Source organism: Aptenodytes patagonicus, chromosome 22 (assembly GCF_965638725.1).
Source record: "Aptenodytes patagonicus chromosome 22, bAptPat1.pri.cur, whole genome shotgun sequence".
Lineage (NCBI taxonomy): Eukaryota > Metazoa > Chordata > Aves > Sphenisciformes > Spheniscidae > Aptenodytes > Aptenodytes patagonicus.
In genome coordinates, this window is record NC_134970.1 from 4,600,060 (window position 1) to 4,621,608 (window position 21,549).

General features: G+C 54.7%; 1 protein-coding gene across 4 annotated transcripts in view; it reads right to left on the reverse strand.

Annotated features, from left to right (window-relative positions):
- Positions 1 to 6,084: 6,084 nt before the first annotated feature.
- The window catches only part of GRM4 (glutamate metabotropic receptor 4), a 52,526-nt gene continuing 37,061 nt past the window's right edge, over positions 6,085 to 21,549 (reverse strand). For 3 of the 4 annotated variants that reach the window (XM_076357782.1, XM_076357783.1, XM_076357781.1), the window contains exons 7-11: positions 18,797 to 18,997; positions 17,751 to 17,887; positions 16,247 to 17,182; positions 10,164 to 10,410; positions 6,085 to 6,965 (exon numbers count right to left, since the gene is read on the reverse strand). In XM_076357782.1, the coding sequence (XP_076213897.1) occupies positions 6,916 to 6,965; positions 10,164 to 10,410; positions 16,247 to 17,182; positions 17,751 to 17,887; positions 18,797 to 18,997 (1,571 nt within the window). In that variant the 3' untranslated portion in view covers positions 6,085 to 6,915. The remainder of the gene's footprint in view (positions 6,966 to 10,163; positions 10,411 to 16,246; positions 17,183 to 17,750; positions 17,888 to 18,796; positions 18,998 to 21,549) is intronic. The other variant, XM_076357784.1, reaches the window with a different exon arrangement.

A 21,549-nucleotide genomic window follows, 5' to 3' on the forward strand; every position in this document is an offset into this window, starting at 1 on the left:
ATTTTTGCACAGCGAGGAGGAATGTGAACGTGCTGCAAGCGTAGCAGGGGACTGATCCTACTCATGGTGCTATTCAATTCAGACACCTGGACAGCAGGTATCTTGGGGGTGGCTGCACAGCCCAAGGACACGCTTGAACATAAATCCCTGACCTGATACTGCTCTATCAAAGAGACTTTCATGAGTCACTTTGGCCCCATGTCCATAAGGAGCAGACAGCTCCAGAGAGAAGTTTTGCAGGGGATTGCACCAAATTTCACAGCATCCCAGTGTACAAGCACCCTGCATTAGGGGCTGGCTGCAGGGACCCTGGGGTGCTGCTTGCAGAACTAAGAACTGGGACATGTTGAACACTGTGGGACAGGGCGAGAGCCCCTAAAGACTGCATCCCAGTATGGGCAAGAAGAAAACAGGGCACATGCCAGTGAGGATGTCAGCTCAAATCACAGTGGGTTCCCAGCACCGGAATGCAGTCCAGTCCACGCTCCCTTCATCGTGTCACTTTTCCTAAGCACTGAGATTTTCTTCTGCTTTGTATTTCTGGCAAGACAACTTTGCATTTAGATAAGAAATAAGGACTGGGATCAGATCTGAACTCTGCAGCACAGATCAACGTTTTAATGAATTAAATATATTCTAAATTAAATGTAACCTCTTAGCGCTCAAAAATTTGAGCGAGAATAACTTAAAGAAAAAGCCAACAATCCAACTCATTTCAGCTCTCTCTGGCTGTGAACTGGCTACAGGCCAATCAATTATCTTGAATTTATTTGTTATTCAACTTCCCTCCAACAGCCAATTTCCAGGCTGTGAATTGTAGGTGAGCAGTTCCTCCTGCGATGGCCACGCTCTCATTTGAGACCGGTTTGCAGGGAAGCAGCTTCGCTGGGCTACCCAGGAGCAACGCTTGGCCCAGGGCCATGCACAGCGTTACACAGGCTGGAGCAAGGCAGGACGCTGTAGCTGGCACGTTCAGCGTTAGACAGTGCCAGGGGGATTTGGAGGGACGTAGGTTGTTTGACATCCAGCAGCAGCATTTACAGATGCAAATACAGCCCAAGCTGCAAGGAGCATCCCCCAAAGGCTGCACAGTCCTGCCAGGCCTGGGAGGATACATTTAATTCCTCCCCATTAATTTGTTATTGTGCAGAGAGGACATATAGTGTGAGCTACGTAGCCCTGCATCAGCAAAGCATGTTTTGTCACAGAGACCAGATGCCTGCAATTGAAACACGGAGACCCAGCGTGCGCGCAGATGTTTGCTAGGCTTGGCAGGGCGGTCTTGGGAGTGGGAGGCTGCAGGGATGAGACCTCAGCTGTTCTGCTCCAGGCTAAGCTCATCCTGGGCTGCCCCCGCTTCAGCTGCCCCAGAGCCTGCAGGCTGGGGTACAGACAGAGCAGGGCTGCCCCCCTCTCCCAGGGCGCTGCAAGGAGACCGATGCTGAAGACCACAAACAAGGCAGCAGAGGAAGCAGCGTTGGTACTTCATGCAGCCCACACACACGTACACCACGGTTATGCTGCAGCTAAACCACATGCAGGCACAATCAGGACTTGCGGACACCCGAAGCTCTCACACCTTCACTCGAAACACTGCACCTTGCTATTACCCACACTCATACAGAAGGAGCCCTTGTCCCTGGTCCACTCAGCAACCTGGAAAGATCTCCTAAGCCTTCAGGCTGGAAGAAATCCCCCTTGCCCATCCAAAGCCTTCTCCTCCCCAACATTGTTTTCATTTCCCCCTCCCCCCCTTTTTTATTCTCAATAAAAACATAATTACAGGCTTTTAAAAAAAGCAAATTATAGTGACATACTTTAATTATCTCCAAGCAATGGAGGACTAAATTACACAGTCAGGGAATCGGAGGTTACCTAAAAATAAAAGCAAGAAGCTTCATTAAATGCTAATTGCAGCTTTTGCCGCTGAAGTGAGATTTCAACACAATCTGCCATTGACTCGCTTGGCCATACAAGAGAACATTGGCGCTGGGGAGAGACCCTCGCATACACACCACACGCACGCCTCCAGCCATGGCTGCGGGCTCCAGCTGCAGGGATCGCTTCGCCGAGGGGAAACCGGGCAGTCGGCATGTCCAGCTCCACTCTGCCACTGGTCCTTCCCCAGCCGCAGGGCTGGGGTGCTTCCACCTCCTTCTGGGGCACCCGCTGCCCCCCTGAGACCACTCAAAGGCATCATCTGTCTTCTCAGCAGCACCGATGTGCTCATCACAGCTCTCCATCCTTCTTGCTGGCTTCCCACAGCCCAGGAAAATTAAGTTCAAGGTCCTGATGCTCCAGGACAAAGGTTTCAGCTGGCAGCACGTCTCATTGGGAGAAACGCTTCCTAACACAGAGATTAGCTCAACTTGCTCGCTGCAGAGCTGGTCCCCCACTGGGTGATGAGCCGCAACATCTGTCACAGGCTTTGCTGCCTTCTGCTCTAAATGCAAGTCGCACCTTGCTCTGAGCAGCGCTCGGCTCTCCTGGGGCCAAAACGGGACTCTGTGGCTCTCCCTGTGGGAGAGGAGCTGGATGGAGACCTGTCGTGGAGCAAGGAACAAGCCACTTTCTGCTCCAGCCCTGCTCTTTCCATCCCCTTCCTCCAGATTTGCTTACTAAGGAGCTTTGCCCTAGCTTCAACAGGAGGTCTCCAGACCCGGGTGGAGGGGGAGCGATTTTCCCCGAGTCAATGCTACGGAGGAGCAAGGGACAAGGTGGCGGGCAGACCGAGAAATTCGCAGAGAAATTATTTTGTTTTTCTATTTCCTATCAGGCTGACCTAATTGTGTCGCTAAAGTCTGTAATTTGCCTCTCGCAGAAGAGAGTTAATGACAGGCTCCACGCTGCTGCCGCTCTGCACGGGGCTGGGGAGATGAGCCCGCACACAGCCCCCCGCTCAAGCCCCCAGCTGTGCTGTGGAAAGGGCAGCGGGACCCCAAAAAGCTCCTGCTTGTCCCTGGAGAAGGGAGCTCAGGAGAGGAGCTGGGGATTGGGAATGGAGGCTAAGGCCAACAGAAAGTTCGAGGAGGGCGGGGAGATACAAGCAGGCAACAGAGGGAGATGGCACCAGCCGGGGCTTCTCCCCTCTACTTCTCAGATTCCCAGGAAAAGTGAAAAACACGCAGGACAACCACTCAGGGAACTCAGGCAATTATTGCCATTTAAATTCAACAACTCTTCACAGAAATAAAGGGAAAAATCAGACAAGTGATTTTAAGCTGTATGGGAGGCGAGGAGGAGAAACAACAGCACCGATTTCAGAACAGGCGCCTTATTTAAAAACACACATACACAAAGTACAAAAAAACCTCAGAATTCCCTCAGCAGATCACACAGTATCTACTCTGCTCTTCTGCTCAGCCACAGGCAGTAGAATTGCCCTCAAAAATATTAAGCAAAGCAGAAACCTGATCCTAATAGACACCAGCTAGCTCCCGAAACTGCCCCAGCAGCAGCTATCACCTCTCTGCAGATATCAGCACCAGAGCTTGCCTAGATCCGCATCGCTCTACATCTATCTCAAATGCTTATAGACTGCTCCCTTTTAATTAGCTTTCATAATCAAATAAGTGTCTAGAATTAAACAGCACTGTATCATGAAATGCCGTATAAAATTAACCAGCCATGTTCGGAGGTCACTGCATCTGCTGCTGAAATGCACCCAGCACTGGGAGCGATACAGGTCTATTTAGCAGCGCACAGGAACAGTGCCAGTAAGCATAGGTTTTAGCAGTGAAAAAATGGGGCCAATTAAAATTCTGCTTTGAGACCAGTGAGGTTGGATTTGTGCAAATATTTTACATATCTGCTTAAGAGCATCTTGATATCATTTAAGCTAAAGTCTGTAAGGAATAAGACCGAATCACTGTAAAGCACACTTACACCAAAATAAGTACCCACATGAGGACTTTTTTTGATTTAACACTCCACCAGATCCATCAAGAAATCAGGGTAGCTATTGTGTTTAAATAGGGCCTGATGCAAGAGGGGAACATGAATCTACTTGCAACCACGTTCGAAGTTTAGCCAAGTGGCTTCTTCCCCGAGCACCAAGCAAGCATCAAAGGCACCCCTTTAGGATGTGCCATCCTGGCCAGCAAAGCCCAAACCCCACCGTTCCTCCTACCAAGCAGTAGCTTTTGGAGCCGCTGCGCATTGCTGGCTGCCAACAGCGTTAGCACAACTCTCACTTCTGCACACCTTTTGTCAGCCCGGGCGGCTGGCAGGACGCACTCCAGGGCTGGCTCCATTTCTAGGGAAGCAGTTTGAAGTCGGAAGCGTTTAAGAACAAGAGACACAGAGCAACACCTTGAAGAAGTATTTGCACGTGAAAAAAAATAGTTCATTCAGCTACTGAAGCAGAGCAGTTAGAGCAGCACAGCTCTCTGCATCCTGCCTGGGTAGAAAGCATCAACCCAGGTAAATCACCTTGCTACCACAGATCTCCTCATTCCCACACCCCATCCAGCTCTGATGTCTGCACCATGCCCTGCAGAACTCCCCGGATCATCAGAGAACAGACGAGCCTGGAAGATCTGCTCGGTGGCAGCACAGTCAGTCCCCAGCCACAACCCTTCCAGAGGACTCGGAGCATCCCTCCTCACAGACACTGCAAGGGAAGGGGAGGGGATGCTGTAATTAAGGTAGAATCATCCTTTCCAGTTGTTATCAGGCAGAGTTCAGGGTGGAAAGCTGCTCGTAAAAACAGCAGAGCAGTATCTCAGAGCTAGAAACAGCACCAGAGACATCAACTCAGGTTTTCTGGGAGCCCTCTGAACCAGGCGGCATTTCACATCCGATCCGACAGTGATGGATGCGGTGGAAACGGAGCAGTTTTTTTCTCCTGAGAAGCTCTATTGACAAGTACGATCTTATCAAAGTTTCAAGCTTTTCATTACATTTCTTTTTTCTTTTTTTAAATCCTGCCTTCAAGCCGTGCTCTGTCCTCTCTGTGCCAGCAGGGAACAGTCGTGTTTCCCTTCTGGCGCTGATCAATGGCTGAAGCTCCCTGCGGTGCTCAGAGCGGCACTGAGGCCTCCCTTCCCCAGGGCACACAGCCTGGGCGACCCACCGGCGCGAGAGCAGAGCTGCGATTAATACACAAATAGGCCTAGAAATGTGCAAAACACAGGGGTAACTTCACTCATGCTCAGAGAAGGGAATACATGGGCACCTTTAGGCCAGGAGGAGCACATGCAAAGGGGCGGGGAGACATCCCAGCACCCTCGTCGCCCCTGCAAGGTCAGGACACCGCCGCCAGCTCCAGCACTTTTGCTGGACACCTAAAGCAACAACCTGCCCAAAACCTGGAGGCAGCCCACCTCTCTGGGGCAGGCAGCAGCACCTTTCCCTGCCTCCTTTCCCCACCTCCCATCTGCTCTTCAGAAGAAAGACAAGCTTGGACCATCCTCTCCTGACCCAGCAGTAAACAAGCACAGCCACACCCTTTCCAAGAGCCTTTCCCAGCACGCAGGGCCAGAGGCACCGGCAGCAAACACACCAAACCTCCCCAAAACAGGCAAAACCAAGACTCTTTGAACAGCCACATACCTTGCACACCAAGCTGTGCTAGCCCAAGGGGCAGGCCAGAGCCAGGAAGAGGAACCCTCCCTTCTAGAAGGGCAGACCTGCTTTTGTTAGCTGGCAACTCCCTAGTTAGCCCAGGTTGGTCCTGATGGGGAGGGTGGAGCTGGCCCTGCCTCTGATAGGGGAAAAAAAACCCAACCCTGGAAAATCCCTTCCTCTCTGCTCCATCCCTCCAGCCTCAGCCCACACCTTGGGGAAGAGCAAACGAGGAGGAATCAGCCCTTTCTGGCCCGGATCCTGCCCCAACCCTTGAGCACTGAGGCAGTACAGGCTACGGCATGTGCCCAAACGCACTGTGCCAGGGTGATGCTGAGCTCTCTTCTCCCTGTCCCATCCCCGCACAAGGACCCCATTTGCAGGAGGATGGCCTGGAGAGGAAGGACACCAAACCCCGTCCTGTCCTGGAGTGCTTGGCCACCCAAAACCTTCCCCATCAGCCGAAACCAAGTCACCTCCTGGAGCCTGGAACGAACAGTCACCAAGAGACGGCAAACGCTGAGTGCAAAACCATGGTCTTTTATTAGAAATCTCCTCGTATAAAAATGATCATGCTCTACACAGTCATCGAATAATTCATAAACATCCAGGCACTGAACTTTGTTTTTTTTTGTGTGTTTTTGTTTTTTGACTGGTCAGTACATAAAGCAGACATATTTCAATCCATATGGTCATCACATACATTAATTAACCACCTATAGAAATCAGCACTTTGAACACAGTCTAGGTTTTATTTTATTTTGTTGTCTGTTTTTTTATTTAGATTTTATGTGTTTTTATTTATTTTTCCTTTTTGCAACATATAGAATTTGGTAGGATACGGGAGAGAGAGTGAAGAGGGATGGAGGAAGACAGGAACAAAAGAAAATGGAGGATTAAAAAAAAAGAAAGAGAAAACAGAAGATTCTGCACAACCACAAACAATCTCACAAATTCCAGAAAAGGGAAAATGTTGGGTCTCTTTTTTTTTTTTTTGCCAAGATACAGAAAAAAAAACCCCAAAGACTTGCCGAAGTCTGTCACCTCTTCCCCGCGCTACGTCCCCCCTGCTCAACTGTTCCTCTTCCTCCGTGGGGAGGCATGCATCGTCACGGTGGTCGGTGGTTTATTTTTATTGTTTCTTTATATTTTTTTTGCTGCTGTTGATCGCCGTCTTCCCCGGGAGCTCTGCCCAGTGGCCCCACCAGGAGCATGTCCCCCCCCACTGTCACCTCCCCGTCCCGTCCGGCTCCCCCTCCAGCGTCCTGCGACGAGCGATGCGACTCGGCTCCCTCCCGTGTCGTGGCATCCGCAGCCTCCCTCTATGCCAGGCAGTTGCGATTGCTGGAGCTAAATCGCATGGTTGCTGTAGCTGACGTAGGTCTGTTTGGTAGCCAGTGCTGGAAAGAGAGACAAACCTCACATGTATCGTTAATGAAGCCCACCCTCCCTTTCTGGCTCCTGTCCCATCACCCTGACCTGACTGTCGTGCCAGGAGATGCTGGCGGGGACGTGACGTGGGGTTTGCTCATGGATCCAGCCAGCGCCAGCACTCAGGGTCATTCCCTGCGAGGGCAGTGAGCCGTGGCAGAGGGGCTGAGCCCCACGGCAGCCCTTGGGGGCTCTCTAAAGACAGCTCATCCCGAAGAGAGACCCCAGGATGTGACATGAGCCATGGGGGATGTGTTCTCAGGCTCCTGTTCACTTCCCTCAGCAACTTCTTACAGACAAACCCACAGGTGCTCCACATGCCCGAAAGCTCAGCTTGCCCCAGCCCTGCAAGAACACGATTTGGGGTCCAAGCTGGGTGCCCCGCACCCCTGCACTCCATGGCAGCTGGGAGCTGAGCAGCAGATGGCACAAAGCCAGCCAGCCCGGCTGTGTCCCTCACCAAGGATCCCTGTGCCCATGCTCAGGTGCTGGAGAAGCAGAGCACGTACGCTGCTGCCACCTTCCAGCTTCTCCAGATGCACCAGCCCCTCAGGACGGGGTTGAACACACAAGGAGAGGAGGCAGCAATGGCTACAAAGGCACCACACGTCCCAAACTGACGCCAGGGGAGCCGCAGCAAGGCCCAGAGCCAGGAAAAAGCCAGATAGCCCAATCCCCGCAGGGCTGCACTGCTGCCTTCGGGCTCGGAGGCTGCAGTACGTCACTTGTTTTTAGCAGCAGCCACTGCTCAGGGAGAGGTGGAAGCGGCAGCTTGCAACACCCTGGCTTGTCTCAGCACTTCGGCTGGGCACAATGCTCTGCGGAGATCTCACCATGAGGTCCCCAGGCACCATGGGGCTCAGCAGACACACGGACACCCTCCAGCCAAGGACACGGACAAGCGCTGGGACAGACAGCAAAGCCCAAGACACCATGAGCAGCACAAACATGTCCTCTGCAGAGACCATCCCCATGGCACTGCGCAGAGGGGACGCCCAGCAGCTCTCCCTCCGTCTCGGTGCCTCGCTGACAAATGAACTTGCTGCAGATTTCAGACTGGTATTCCCAGATAACAATTAGATAGGCCATAAGAAATTAGAGCTGACAGAGCTATTTGTTAGCCGCAATGTTTTTGTAGCCAGTCTGCCCATATCAAAGCCCTGTGAATTATTTATTCTGTTGTTTATTTAAGGATACATGACCTGCCAGTGACAGAGTGAAAAACGGCCCCTTGGTCCTGCGCTGACAACCCCACTGTGCCTCCTGCCCCCAGCATTGATGCCGTGCCCGGCTCCCTGCCTCGGCACACCTCGGGAGCACACTGCCAGCCCCGTGTGCACCGAGCTCCCATATTCCCCATGCGAGACACATCGGAGCCAAAGATGCGGCAGACAGGAGGCTCAGCTCTCCCTGCTCCTGGCACGTACGATCCTCAGAGGCTCCTGCTGCGAGTCCTGCAGGGGAGAAGGATGCTCAGCGCAGTGGAGAGCATATAGGACTGTTTGGGTTCAGGTCCCAGACGAGGTGCTCCCTGCATCTGGGCCTCCAAGCCCTGCTGCAAAGGGAGTATCAGCCCTTTGTGCTGGCAGAGTCCTGGCCAGGAGCCGTGTGTGGCTGGAGAGGGACAAGGTCATGCTTGCACAGCATCACAGCCTGTGACACCGATGCCGTGGGGAGTCTGGCAAGAGGTGGCTCCCCAGGACAGGGCTGGCGTGCTCCTGGCGAGCCTTTACCGTGGGGAGCCCACAGATACCCCCAGCCTTGCATGGAGCATCTCTGGCACAGACAAAATGCGGGTAACAGAGGGACCCCTACCCCCTGCCACCTTGGGGTAGGACCACAGACCACACAGATCTGCGACAGCAGCTGACAAAAGTCACCTCCAGCACGGGTGGCGAGGGGGTTCTGACTGTGTAGCTGCCCTTCACAATGCAGATAGGTAGATGAAAGAGTTGATTATGCAGAGAGACTGCCTATGGAGAGACATTGCCAGCGAGAGCCATTACATTGAGCGATGCAGATACAGAGGTTATACAGAGATGCCAAGGGATATTAAATAGCTCAGGCTGGAAAGAGAGCAAGCGTGGGATTACAAAATCACGGCTTTCCATGGAAATGCTGTTTGGTCTCCATCCCACTGATGCTGGAACCCAGAAGCTCTGCTGGTACATGAGGAACATTTGTATTTCCACGGGGTTTTCTTCAGATTTAGCCCAAATGGGATTTCCCTTCTCAAAGGACCCCAGCAGCATTGGCTCCAACCATTCCTTCCTCCTGCAAGGCTCTGTTTTTGGAAACCCAAATGCAGAACAGGCATGCACCCACTTTCCCAGGGTTTCCTGAGCCCCCAGCCTCTCTTCCCAGGGGAGACCGGTGGCTCTGTCCCTGTGTCAGCCTTAGCTCCAGCCTGGCTCCCGGGAACAGCCCACAGGCAGACAGCAAACACCTTTCCCCATCAGCCACACCAGAGCCTTCCTGGGAGCAGCTCCAGGCACCCAGGGTGGGCTGACATTAGGATCCCTCTCTGGGTGTTCGAGCAGATTTCCATGCGCCCAAGGCAGCATCTCGCCCGGCAGCGGCATGAGCGTGTCTCCAGCATTATTTCCCCTGCCACCCACCCAGCAGCATTTCCCACGGGATAATGCAAACAGGCCTGTGGAGGGATGGGAGCGCCAGGAGCAATCCCGATCAGAGGGAGGCAGGACACGTCCTTTCTCAGCTATGTGGCTGCGGTGATGGAAAACAGCATTTCTTGGGTGGGAATAAATTAAGAAAAGGGGAATCTTCCCTGCCCACAGACAGGAGATGATGCTGTCCCCTCGCCGAGAGCCAGGAATCCCCGCTCATGCCCCGGCTGGAGCGCAGATAACTGGAGCACACCTCCCTCCTTGGGGTGGCTTTAGGCACAGCGGGGAGCAGAGTGGCCCCCAGCCCACGAGATGCATCCCTTCCCACGCTGCCCTCGCTCCTAGGGGATGGCGGGCCAAGCCACGGGGCAGAAGGGAGCTGAGATGTCCCTTTGCCAAGGAGCAGCGCTGCCGGCATTGCTTGCGCCTGTGGAGGACAACACAGCTATGGCCCACTGGTGAGCCAGGGCTTTGGGCTTCCCAGCACCATGTTGGTCCCCAGCAGGACCAGCTCCCCAACCCCACAGGGAGCCATGTTACCTTGTGTTTCCAGATTTTCGCAGAGCTCTGATTTGGCCTCTCCATTGGGGCGGAAACCTCCCTTCTGAGAGAACTTGTTGGACATGGTGGCCGCCGTCACCACCGCCTTGAGGCTCCGCTTGCGCTTGGGGACGTTCTGCTCTGGGTGGAAGAGGATGATGTACACCTTGGGCATGTAGAGCATGCCCAGGGACACCGAGGCACTCAGACTCACCGAGATGGTGAGCGTCGTGGTCTGGATGTACATCTGCAAGACACAAGAGCACGAGCTGAGACCCAGAACAGCTCTGTAGGATCCAGAAAGGGTCAGCTGGGAAAGGAAGAGAGGAAACAGGGGAACATGGAAACATTGGGGTTAAATAAATGAAGGGGTGGGGAGCCAGGGTTGGAAATGTTGGCAGTATTGCATCTTAAACATCAGACTCGACTTGTTGCACGGGCCAGGTGCACCCAGAGAGGCCTTCGGCTCACTTTTGCTGTTTCCCCACCTGCAAACACAGGAAGGCTGTGCTGGTGCCCTGACCCGCATTTCGGGGCCGTAGCACAGCCTCCCTGTGCCAAGCCCTCCCAGCACTCATGCATGTTCCAGCAGCAACCTGCCAGCACCCCAACTCAAAAACATCACCAGAGACAGAGCCCCCGTGCCCTCTTCACCCTCCCTCTCTCCTCCCCAGCACTCGCAGCACGCTCCACCAGCCGCAGGGCGGGAGCTCCAATGCTGTGGTGATGGGCACAGCAAGGACACCCACTCCCAAGGCCCGGCCCGGGGCAGCCTCCATTCCCCCATCTCCCTTCAACAGGTAATTCCCATTCCCCAGCTGGCTCCCTGGGCCGTTGTCATGTAAGTCACATATTACACACCGACGTTGCCTTTCTGCAGTCAAAACTAATTTCACGCTCACTGTCCAGGACTAACAGTGACAGATGTTTTGCAAAATGAAAGCCCATTAATCTGACTGTAGAATAATCCATTTTTCTACGGAAAGCGTTTGGCAGGCTCCTCACAAGCCGGGGGCATCTGAAGCAGGCAGCAACGGGAGGCGAAGAGACCCCCTCCCTCCGCCCATCCCCACCTCTCGCCCCCGAGCAACACGGGAGGCCGGGTGAGCAACCCCTTCCATGAGCATCCCTGCTCCCTCAGCGTCCCTGCTCCCGGCACAGGGCTCCGTCCTCTCCAGCATCCTCTCCTCTACCGCATAGCTCACTTGTTGGGTCTCTCCAGGCTGAGGAGGGAGAGGGCTCTGGGTCTTTGGGTGCCTTTGCACGCACCTTTTTTTCTTTTCCAGCTGTGCTCAGATGTCAGGGCTGTTTTGCATGTCGCTAACAAGGTTTTAGAAGGAGGCTTAAGGCAGTTGCTGAACTTTATCCCATGGCTCAGTCACAGCGTGGTGTCCGGGGTTTCTTCTGCAGTTGTTCCACGCGTGGGATTTAGTGCCGTGCAAGGCGGCAGGACCTGGAGGAGCCAAGGGAAGCCTGGGGACCGCAGCATCAGCGAGGGCAGGGGGTCCCCACCTCCCCAGTTGCACATGCTTAACTTGGGGGATCGCTTTCTGGAGTCAATAGAGCAAAAAGGTGACCAAGGACAGAAACTGAGCACAGAGGCTCTACGCGGCTCCTCTGGGAGAAGGTGCATGGAGGCAGCTCCGACCCATGAGCAAGAGCCAGCGGGAGGCAAGAGCTCCCGGCCGGGGCTGTCATCCCACCCCAGGACCTGCGGGTCCCAGGTGTCACCATGCAAAGAAACATTTCACTCTCTTCTGCTTCAGAAACAAACGCACAGGTCCAAAAGTGTTTCAACTCAACCCAAAAGGAAAAAAGCAACAAAGCTTGTTCTGAGTCAACCAAAAAGTTTCATTTATCCCCAGAATAAAACCTATTGCTGTCACATGCGCTGGTTTGTTTGTTCCACCTTCTCTCTATATGCATGCAGAGTGAATCTAGGCAGTTTTTGGAAATAAAAATGTCATTTCATCAAGGAAAGTCAAAACGTATCTCTGTGCCAGAATATCTGCTCTTTTTTTTTCCTTTTTTTTTTTTTCCTTTTTTTCCTTCCCTTTTTTTTTTCTTTTTTTTCTTTTTTTTCGCTGAGACTCTCCAGACGTTGCCGCAGGTGTCCTGGACTGTAAGGACCAGACTTGCTGGGAATGAGGGCAGCACTGGGACGCCAACTCCAGGCACCCCAACCTCTGTCCCGGGGGACCGGCGCAACTCGTCTCGGCACCAGTGTGACACCCCATGGGACACGGCTGAGGCTCAGCAGCCCTTCACCTCCCCGGCTCCCCCACCTGCCCACCCTCCTGGTCCTCAGCAGATGCCTTTCGGAGGAGCCTCACTTTTCAATCCAGCAATTTCTGTATTTCCTGTCTCAGCAGCGACTCCCATCCGTGCCTCGGGACTCGGAGGCGTTTCTGCGAAGAGGGAGAGAGCAGCTGAGCTTGAGCTCAGACAAGACGTCTCCGTGCACGCTTCCCCCTACGCGCCTGGATCGGGGCTCCAGCCCCCAGTGCCACCGGGGACTCCCCTCCGCCAAGAGCCTGGGCAGCCCCAGTGGCACCAGCTCCAGGCTCCCCAAGCTCCCCCCATCTCTTAGCCCTCCTCAAACCCCTGCAGCACTTTTGGGGTCTCACAGAGCCACCGTGGCTACCTTCACCCTAATTATGCATTTGCCAGAAACAGCCCCGTTTTCTGCAGCTTGCGCTAACCTTAACAGCTTTGCATCACGCCGCAGCAAGCCCCTTTTCAGCTCAGAGAGGAATATTTTTAGCCTGGAGTCTAAACACAGCCACGAAGCACTGCACAGTTAACCTTTTGCCACATCAAAAAATGACCATTTCTCATGATTTTGGCTCCTAGTCTCTTAATTGGTTTCCAACCCAGAACCCCACTTTGCCCCTCCGTTAATGACACTTGAGCTTCCTCAAGAGCCCTTTAAGGTGTGCGCTGCAGTTGTAAAAGAATTCACAGCTCCTGGTCCAGCAGCATCCGCTGCTTCATGGATAGGATCAAAGAACACAGCCTGTCTCTGACTCAGGACGATGACGCTGCGTCGAGGGACCGCAGCAACCCTAAATGACCCAGCACAAGTCCCCAAGCCCGGCGCTGTGTCCAGACTTGCCCCAGGGCTGGATGAGCCCGTCCTGCCCCGGCAGGAGCAGTCCAGGCTCAAGGCACAGCCCTGCACAGCTTGTGTTTGTCCAAAAGCAAGTCTCTCTAATCCCCCCGCCTCTAAATGCAGGCCTGACCCAGCTACGAGAGATTTTGAACCACCACGGGTGCCGGGGAAGGGAAAACCCTCTCAACCCTCATCCAGCGCTGCTAAACAAACCACTGGACAGTCCTTCTCATTCCTTCCTCTCTCCTTCTTTTTCCTTGCTGAAAGCAAATGTGATAAACAGAGAACCAGACAATGACACCACTGTTCAGCTGCCGCCATATCAGCGCAGGAAATTGTCTCTTTCTTTAGATCCTCTTTTATTGCTATTTCTGTAATCCGCTGGGATCGGCAGAGATAAGAGGTTCTTTTGAGAAAAGGCTTGGGGGACTTGTTATAATAAGATGCCACCTCCATGCAAAGTTGTAGGCACGAGGTAAAGCAAAATAAAATAAAAATGGAGACTTTTATCCAGCTCCTCCAGACCATAAGGCAGCCTTGGCCACAGGCTCAGATGGGGTTGGGGCAGAGGTGCCAGGCAGTGTTTGGAGGTGTGGGTCCGCCCCGTGGCATCCTCAGGACTCGAGCGAAACTCCAGCCGTGCTCTCTGAGGAGAACAACGGCCCGGCCGACGCTCCTGGCTTTTCTTTTCCCAGGTGTGCTGACCCTCCACGGTGCCCAGCGGGGCCTCAGTCCTGGCAGCAACGGGGCGAAGGCGAGGGGATCCCTCCCCGCGGCGACCTGGGGATGCCCTGCCAAGCATCCCGTGCAGCATCAGTACCACTGCCGGGTGATGCCAATGCCTATACCCCCAGTTTTCATCCCATGGACACGCTCAGAGCCAGATCCTCTGTGCAGGCTGCGTAACAACACCTTTTTCACCTTTTTCTCCCCAAGACTGCAAACCAGCAGCTGAAGCATCGAGGCAGTACTGGGCACCCGATTCCTCCAGCTGCCCCTTTGAGCGCATCCATTGCCCTTCAGCCGCAGCCTGGAGACACTCAGAGCTCACATCCCACGGCAGCATGGCCGAGCCAAAACACCACAAAATCCTCCTGGGATTGCTCAGCGGACGCCACGGCAGCAGCAGGCTTTAAGAAAGAGAGCTGCGTCCAAGGGGAGTTGGGAACATCACTTTTTCTGCCTCTAATCAGCTTGTTAGCAGCTTAATAACAGAGAAGCCCTGCACATTACAAGCCCCCGAAGTGAGGCACAGCCTATTGTCAAATTGCTGCTTGACAGCCAGCTTTCGGCAGCCCTAAATTATCCCATGACAAGCTGCAGTGAAGAGGTGAGCAACCTTGCGCATAATCTACAATCATTATCATTTCCATCTTTATTACCCACAGTATGCCGAGCACATTAAGGAGGCTTTAAGGGAGCTTTTGTTTTGCAATAATTTCTTAAAAAACCTGCTTTCTTGTTAGTATCTCCCCTGCCATGTCATCAAAATGGAAATGCTGCAAAAGGCTCCATTTATTTCCTTTAATTCTCCTTTATGTTTCTAGCCAGCATGGGCTGGCTTAGTAGAGACTTTTTGGTTGAGCCAAGGTTAAAGGTGCCCAGCCTCCTTGAGCTCCAGGGTTTCATGCTCTGAGCAGAGACAGCTCTCCAGGACACACGTGAAACTCTGGTGTCCGCAGCAAAAGATCTCCTGGTCTTTCCCAGTAAACCACCCCCGGCCCTTCTGCAATAGGTGTTTCCAAAACCTGTGGCTTAGCATCATGGGGGATACGCTCGAGGGAAATTATCCCAGTTGTGATGGGTCCAGAGAGGGAATCCAGGCAGTGGGTCACCCCGGGGATTTCCAGGGAATAGCAACACCAAGGTTTATTTGTCACAGGCAGCTCCAGGCTGGCAGGCGTGAGCTGTTTGCATTTAACAAAAATGCGATTCTTGTTTTGGCTGGCAGGCAAAGGGGATTTGGGTCTCATTCATGAGATTTTTCTTCTTTGTTCTCACTCCCTCTCACTTGAGCACGGAGCTTCATCTGGGCTGGCCTCGGTCCCGCGGGTACCAGCACCGGGACCACCCTCCAGGAGCCAAGGACAGGGAGAAGGACAGACAGACAGGTTGTTTCACAGCACAAATCCACCTCTAGGATTATCTGGCCTGGCCTCGTCTACACTGTGTGCAAAGTCACATTTGGAGTCGCAGGGGATGCTCGCTCCCCGAGCCCCTCAGCAAGACGGAGCCACTCTGCTCTCCCTGCAGCTCTGTGCCACCCTGCCCGCTGCAGCTCAGCCGAGCAATTTGTCGTCGGTGCTGTGTTGCCAAACACATAGGTGTTAATTAAAATCACAGCGAAACGGTAATCGAGTGAGAAGCCGCAAGCTCCCGCATGCCCCGGCGAGGGAGGGGACACGCCGAGGGGTTGCTCTGCTCCCTCTCCTTTGCCCTTGCCCTCTGCTACTTCCAGCTCTCAGGGATTTTGGAGAGCAGGTCCGTCTCTCCAGCCTCCATCACTGACTCAGCACTGGGAAAAGGAGCCAGCTGGGCAGCGCTCGGTCCCTTTTCCATGCAGAAACGGTGCTCATGACACTGGGGGCCTGGATCTGCCCCGGGGACTCGTCCTCCCCCAGCCCACACGGCAGCAGCCTGTGCTGCCCACGGCTACCCTGTCCGGAGAGGGGCAACGGGGCCAACGGGGCACAGACAACCAGAGGGAGAGGGAGGAGATGAAACAGGAAAGCCAGGAAGGAAAGAGTGAGGAAAACCACAAAAAATGGGAAAAGGAAAATGGGATTGGAGGCAGTGGTCTCTGCTCCCCGGTACAGCAAGAGGTTTGCAAACCAACGCTTCACACCACGATTCCCAAGCCGGACGGACCGCAGAGAAGCACCCTTCCTTGCTTAGGACATGTCAGCCTCTCTCAGCCCCCTTCCTTGCAGCCCACAGGGTCACCAACCAGACCTCTCCCCTCCTCCCTTACCTTTTCCGCCGACTGCGACGTCCCAAAAAATATAGGGATGAAGGCTAACCACACAATGCAAGTAGTGTACATGGTGAACCCGATGGGTTTGGCTTCGTTAAAGGTCTCCGGGACCCCGCGGGTCTTAATAGCATACACAGTGCAGGTGACCATGAGAAGCATGCTGTACCCAAGCAAACAGATGAGGGAGAGATCCGAAATGTCACATTTGAGGATGCCCCGGGCAAAGTGGGGGTTTGTAGTCCGCTGGTCCTCGTAGTCAATGACAGAGTGGGACGGGTCCACGATGAACCAGATGCAGACACCCACGAGCTGCAGCGAGATGAGGCTGAAGGTGATGACCAGCTGGGAAGCGGGGCTGATGAACCGGGGGGCACTCACCGACTTCTTGCCCTGCTCAAAGATGCGGTAGATGCGGTTGGTCTTGGTGAGCAGGGCAGCGTAGCTGATGCTCATGCCAAGCCCTAGGAAGATGCGTCGCAAGGAGCACGTGCTCAAGTCAGGTTCGGCGATCATGAGGAAGGTGGTGGCATAGCAGAGGAAGATGCCCGTCAGCAGGACATAGCTCAGCTCCCGCCCCGACGCCTTGACGATGGGTGTATCATTGTAACGCACGAAGGTGATCACCACGAAAAGGGTGGCGATGATGCCCACAATGGCGATGAAGACGGGCACCACTGCCCAGGGTGAGCTCCACTCCAGCTTGATGATGGGGATGGGGGTGCAGCTGGTGTGGTTCTCGTTGGGCCGCTCGTTGAAGTGGCACCGCTTGCAGTGGAACTCGTCCAGCTGGTACTGGTAGCCGTCGCAGCGCTCGCAGTGCCAGCAGCAAGGAATGCCCTTCACCAACTTCTTCCTCTCACCCGGCTTGCAGGGCAGGCTGCAGATGGAGCTGGGGAGCTGGCTCCCGCCCCCTGGCCACAGCATGCTCTCCACCTGTGGGGCAAGATGGCACCAGCCCCACTGACGCTTGAGCTGGGCCTGTCAAGCATCCCTGGGACATGGGGGGACGCCCCGCCTCTGCTAGCAGCAGTGTTGCCCGGATCCGGCCCCTCGCTCCATCAGTACATCCCATGAAGGACCCCAGCCCTACCCAGCATGGGGCCAGGGAGGCGGTGAAGCTCTCCATCGGCCTTTTGGGAAGATTCAACACCCAAAACAAAGTCCCTCCTTCCCTGGGAAAACCCCCTCTGCTCTGTCCTGGCTTCTCCTTCCCTTATCAGAGCTGCAAAGTCAGATGCCCAGAGCCTGTGGGATACGGTCACACGTGCTGATGGTGGGTCACCATGGCTGAACCACAAGTGTGTACTCGGGGGACACCCTCCCCTCCGACCCCTCCCCAAGTTTGGCTGCCTAACTTTGCACCCGTGGGCTCCCTGCCTCCCAGTCAGGTTTGCTACACCCTACGTGGCCTCGATGGGTGCAGGAGAAATCTGCAGGACCTTCCCCTTGGCACAGACAGTGCACGGCCACGCCGCAGGCACCAGCCAGCCCCCAGCCTTACTTTTAGGTGGAGGTGGTCGGTCCATTGCCCGATGACTTTGTACTCAGGAGTGGAGTTCCTGATCTGGTACTGGTAGATGTCGTAACGCCCCGGCGCGTCTCCGTTCTCGTTGAATGTCACAGGAGTCCCAGCAATGCCTGCAAGAGAGGCAGGGCTCAGCACCCGCAGCACCCAGCAGCACGGGGTGCCCTGGGTGATGGTGGCGAAGGGGGCTCTGGTTTGATGCTTCCCCCTTGGCCTGGGGTTTCTCAGCGCTGGGAGTGCCACAAGCTGCCAGGACGATGCCAGCACGGGCACAGGGTGGAGGAAGCAATTGGGGAAAAGAAAACCAGCCCCAAACCTAAGCTGGTGCAGGGACTTTATGGTATCGACCCACCGACGCCCCCAGGAGCTGGAGCTCACTGAGTGATGCCAGGCACCGAGCGCTGTTACACCAGGCGGTTTACTGCTTCTTTTAAGAAAGGGGGAAAAAGCAGCTTTAAAGTTAAATCAAGTGAACTGTGCAGATAAATACTAATGAAAGGAAGGAAGAGAAAAATCAAGCAAGAGGGGAAAATAAATAAAAGAGACACTGCAGAGGAGATCACAGAGTGGAGATAAATAGAAGTAATAAGGAGGACAAGACAGAAAATGTTTATTAAGGAGATAGAGCAGAGGAAAAGATGCATTTCCAGAGGAGATCTGAAGACAGACAAGGACACAGCAGCGTGATTCAGCGGGACCTCTGCCAGCCGTGATGCGAGGAGGCGGCAGGGGAGAGTGGGCGAGGGGAGAGGCCAGGCAGGCAGGATGGCAGGGTGAGGGCAGGATTGCTGCCGGGTTACTCTCCAAAGGCTCCCAGGAGATGTGGAAGCTCAGACCTCCTCGTCTGCTGATCTGCTGCAAAACCACCCTGTCTTTGCACCCAGCATTTGCAGTGCGGTGGGTGCCAAATGGTAACACGAATAAATTGTGGGTGCTGCTGTGTGACCCGTAACGGGGGGACAACCTGAGACACCCAGCCCCACGGGGCCGTTCCTCCCCACCACCCCCAGGGACGGACAGACCTGAGAAGTTGACGTTGCGGATGTACTTGAGCAGCTCCACGCCGTCCACCGGGTCCATCCTGGGGCACAGCCCCACCTTGCCAGGGCACAGGTTCTTGTGCATGTCGTGCAGAGCGTGCCCCATGGCGTAGACGGCGTCGATGACAAACTGAACCTTGCCCTCCTGCTCGTACGAGGAGTCCTGGCCGATCCGCTCTCGGTCTGAGGATACACGTAAAGCAGGGCTGCCATCTCCTTGCCGTTCCAGCCATTCCCCGCAGGGACGTTTCTGCTGCAGCCAAACCCTTGCAAACAAGCCCGCTCTGGACTGAAGCAGCTGGAAACTCCAACCCCATTCCCAAAACTACAAACCCATCAGCCAGCCGGGGCACCTCTTTCCCAGCAGGAAGCTTATGCGACCTAGGCATGCCCCAGGAAGGAGCTGCAGGGCAGAAATGCATCTCAAACACCACCAAACTCCTCCCAAAACAAAACCCACATTGCAGATGTATTTTGCAGTGCCAGCCCAGGGCACCAGCTGTGTCTGCAGTGCCAGGGCTCAGGGCTCAAGCCTCTCCCCCAGCTGAAAGTCCTCCCGTCACCTGTGTGTCCCTTGTCTGGAGGGGTCAGGAGGGACAGCCGGGGGACGCTGTGGCTCTCACCCCAGCCCCTCTGAGCAGCACGCCGGGAAGGTTTGGGGTACATGAGCTGGCCTCTGCAGGCAGGAGGAGGGTGACGTGCAGCCAAGAAACACATTCACTGGGGAAATACCCAACCAACTTCCCTGTAATGTAGTTCTGAAAATGTGGGTGCTGGCACTCAGCTGTGCTTCCAAGAGCCCTTGCGCTGTCACGTCTCAGTGCCATGGGACATCCCTGTACTCCCAGGTCCACCAGCAGGACGCGGGCTGGGCTGTGATCGACGTTCCATCCTCACCCCCGTGGCCTGACCTCCTTCATCTTGCCAGGAGCTCGCGCTAGCTCAGTCTCTATCAGCGGCGTCAAGGGACCGCCCAGGCAGTATCCATCACTGGCTGTGTGTCCTCCATCTCATTCCCGAAGCCTCCTGTCACCCTGCTCCCCTCATCACCCCCTGCCACCCTCCCACCCCACTGACCCCGCAGCCCTTTGCAGCCTCTCCAGCTATCCCGGCTTGCAGGATCCTGCAAGGATCTGGTAATTACCAGCAACAGCTGCCTGCCTCTCCTGTCATAACCGCCCTTAATGGGACTAGAAACATGTTAATCATTTAGCAAAAGACACCGATTAATGTAGCACGCTGTTAATTACAGCTAAGAAAGCGTCTCCCATGGGGCGACGCTGCATCGGAGAGCCACGGCCTCTGCACCTCCATCACTGCCTCTGCAGCATGGCCGGGCACCCTGCCAGGCCACAGCTCCTTCAGCAACAGTGAAAGGGAAGGAGGGTTCCTCAGGGAGCCGGAGGCACAGCCTTCAACCTCCAGAGAGGCAGAGGCATCCTAGAAAGCCATCCAAGGCTGTCCAAAATTAATTCTGGCTCCACCATGCACGGATGCTCCCTGATGCAAGGTGTGGATTTACGGTGACTGCAGGGGACCAGGGCACAGCACGTGTGGAGCCGGGGACAGAAAAGGCACAGGCAAGCAGTGGTTGCTGATCCCCTCCCTCCCCGCTGCGGGAAGGTGGGACGAAGCCAGCGCTGGATGCGGAGCAAATCTCCACCGAGCAGGGATGTCCCCGAGAACCACGTGCTCGGAGGTCCCTGTGCCGGGATGGAGCGCGAAACGTGCCACTGACAAGGCACTAAAGCAAATTGATAGCAAACTGACCAACAAGAAAAGATGGTATCAAGGAGGTGAATTTATAGCCCATCCTTCAAAGTTATGAAAATGCTTTTGGACTACGTGGAGATTACTCATGCGAAACCCGTCAAATTATCCTTTCTTCTACATTATTGACAAGGGCTATTAATCTTCTCCCTCAACTTCGGGCTTTTCCCCGCATTCATCTCTCAAGGCGCAGACAAGCCACTCTATCTTGTCAAGATAATTACCCATTAAAAAAAAAGGGTGTAATAGACTGTCCAGGGGAGCTGAGCCCGTGGGGATGTCCCAGCCCCACTGCCACCCCCGGCACCGTCCTGCCGCCCCGCAGAGGCTGCTGAGCCCAGGGGACACACGGGACCCAGGACTCGTCCCTTCCCAGCTCCTCGGCTTCCTGGCAGGCACCTCAAATCCCACGCAGGTCCCAGCAAGTAAAATCCAACCCGCTGTGATAACACAGGCTGTGGAGCCTGGATTTTCCTCCCAAACATCGCTCTGGCTTGCAGCGAGCAGCACCAGCCTAGCGTGGTGGGAGAAGCCGGCTCCGGTGCCAAAGCTGAGCCGTTGCAGATAAGCAGACGTCTCTGGGGCCGTCCGTCGGGCACCTTGCCCCAGGCCCCAGCTGCTTTTTGCAGACAGGAGTTAGGCTGGTGCACAGAGGGGGCAACACGGAGCAGAAAGCCGAGGCTTGTTTCTGACATGGAGACAATAAATCTCCACCAAACTCACAGTAGATTAGGGCCACAAAAGAGATGTGACCCCACTGATCATAATAGCGGGGTCGTGCATCATTCTACAGGGCTGATAATTAATTTTCAAGTGCGTGATGAGCCTCCGTGGGCACCCCTTGGAGGACAGACGCTGCTATCTTCTCAAGTGGTGGATGAGACAGGATTAGCATCAATTCCCATCACATCGCCGGTGCCGGCTTTCGACAGGAGTTAATCAGAATTGCTCACAGTGCTGCTCCG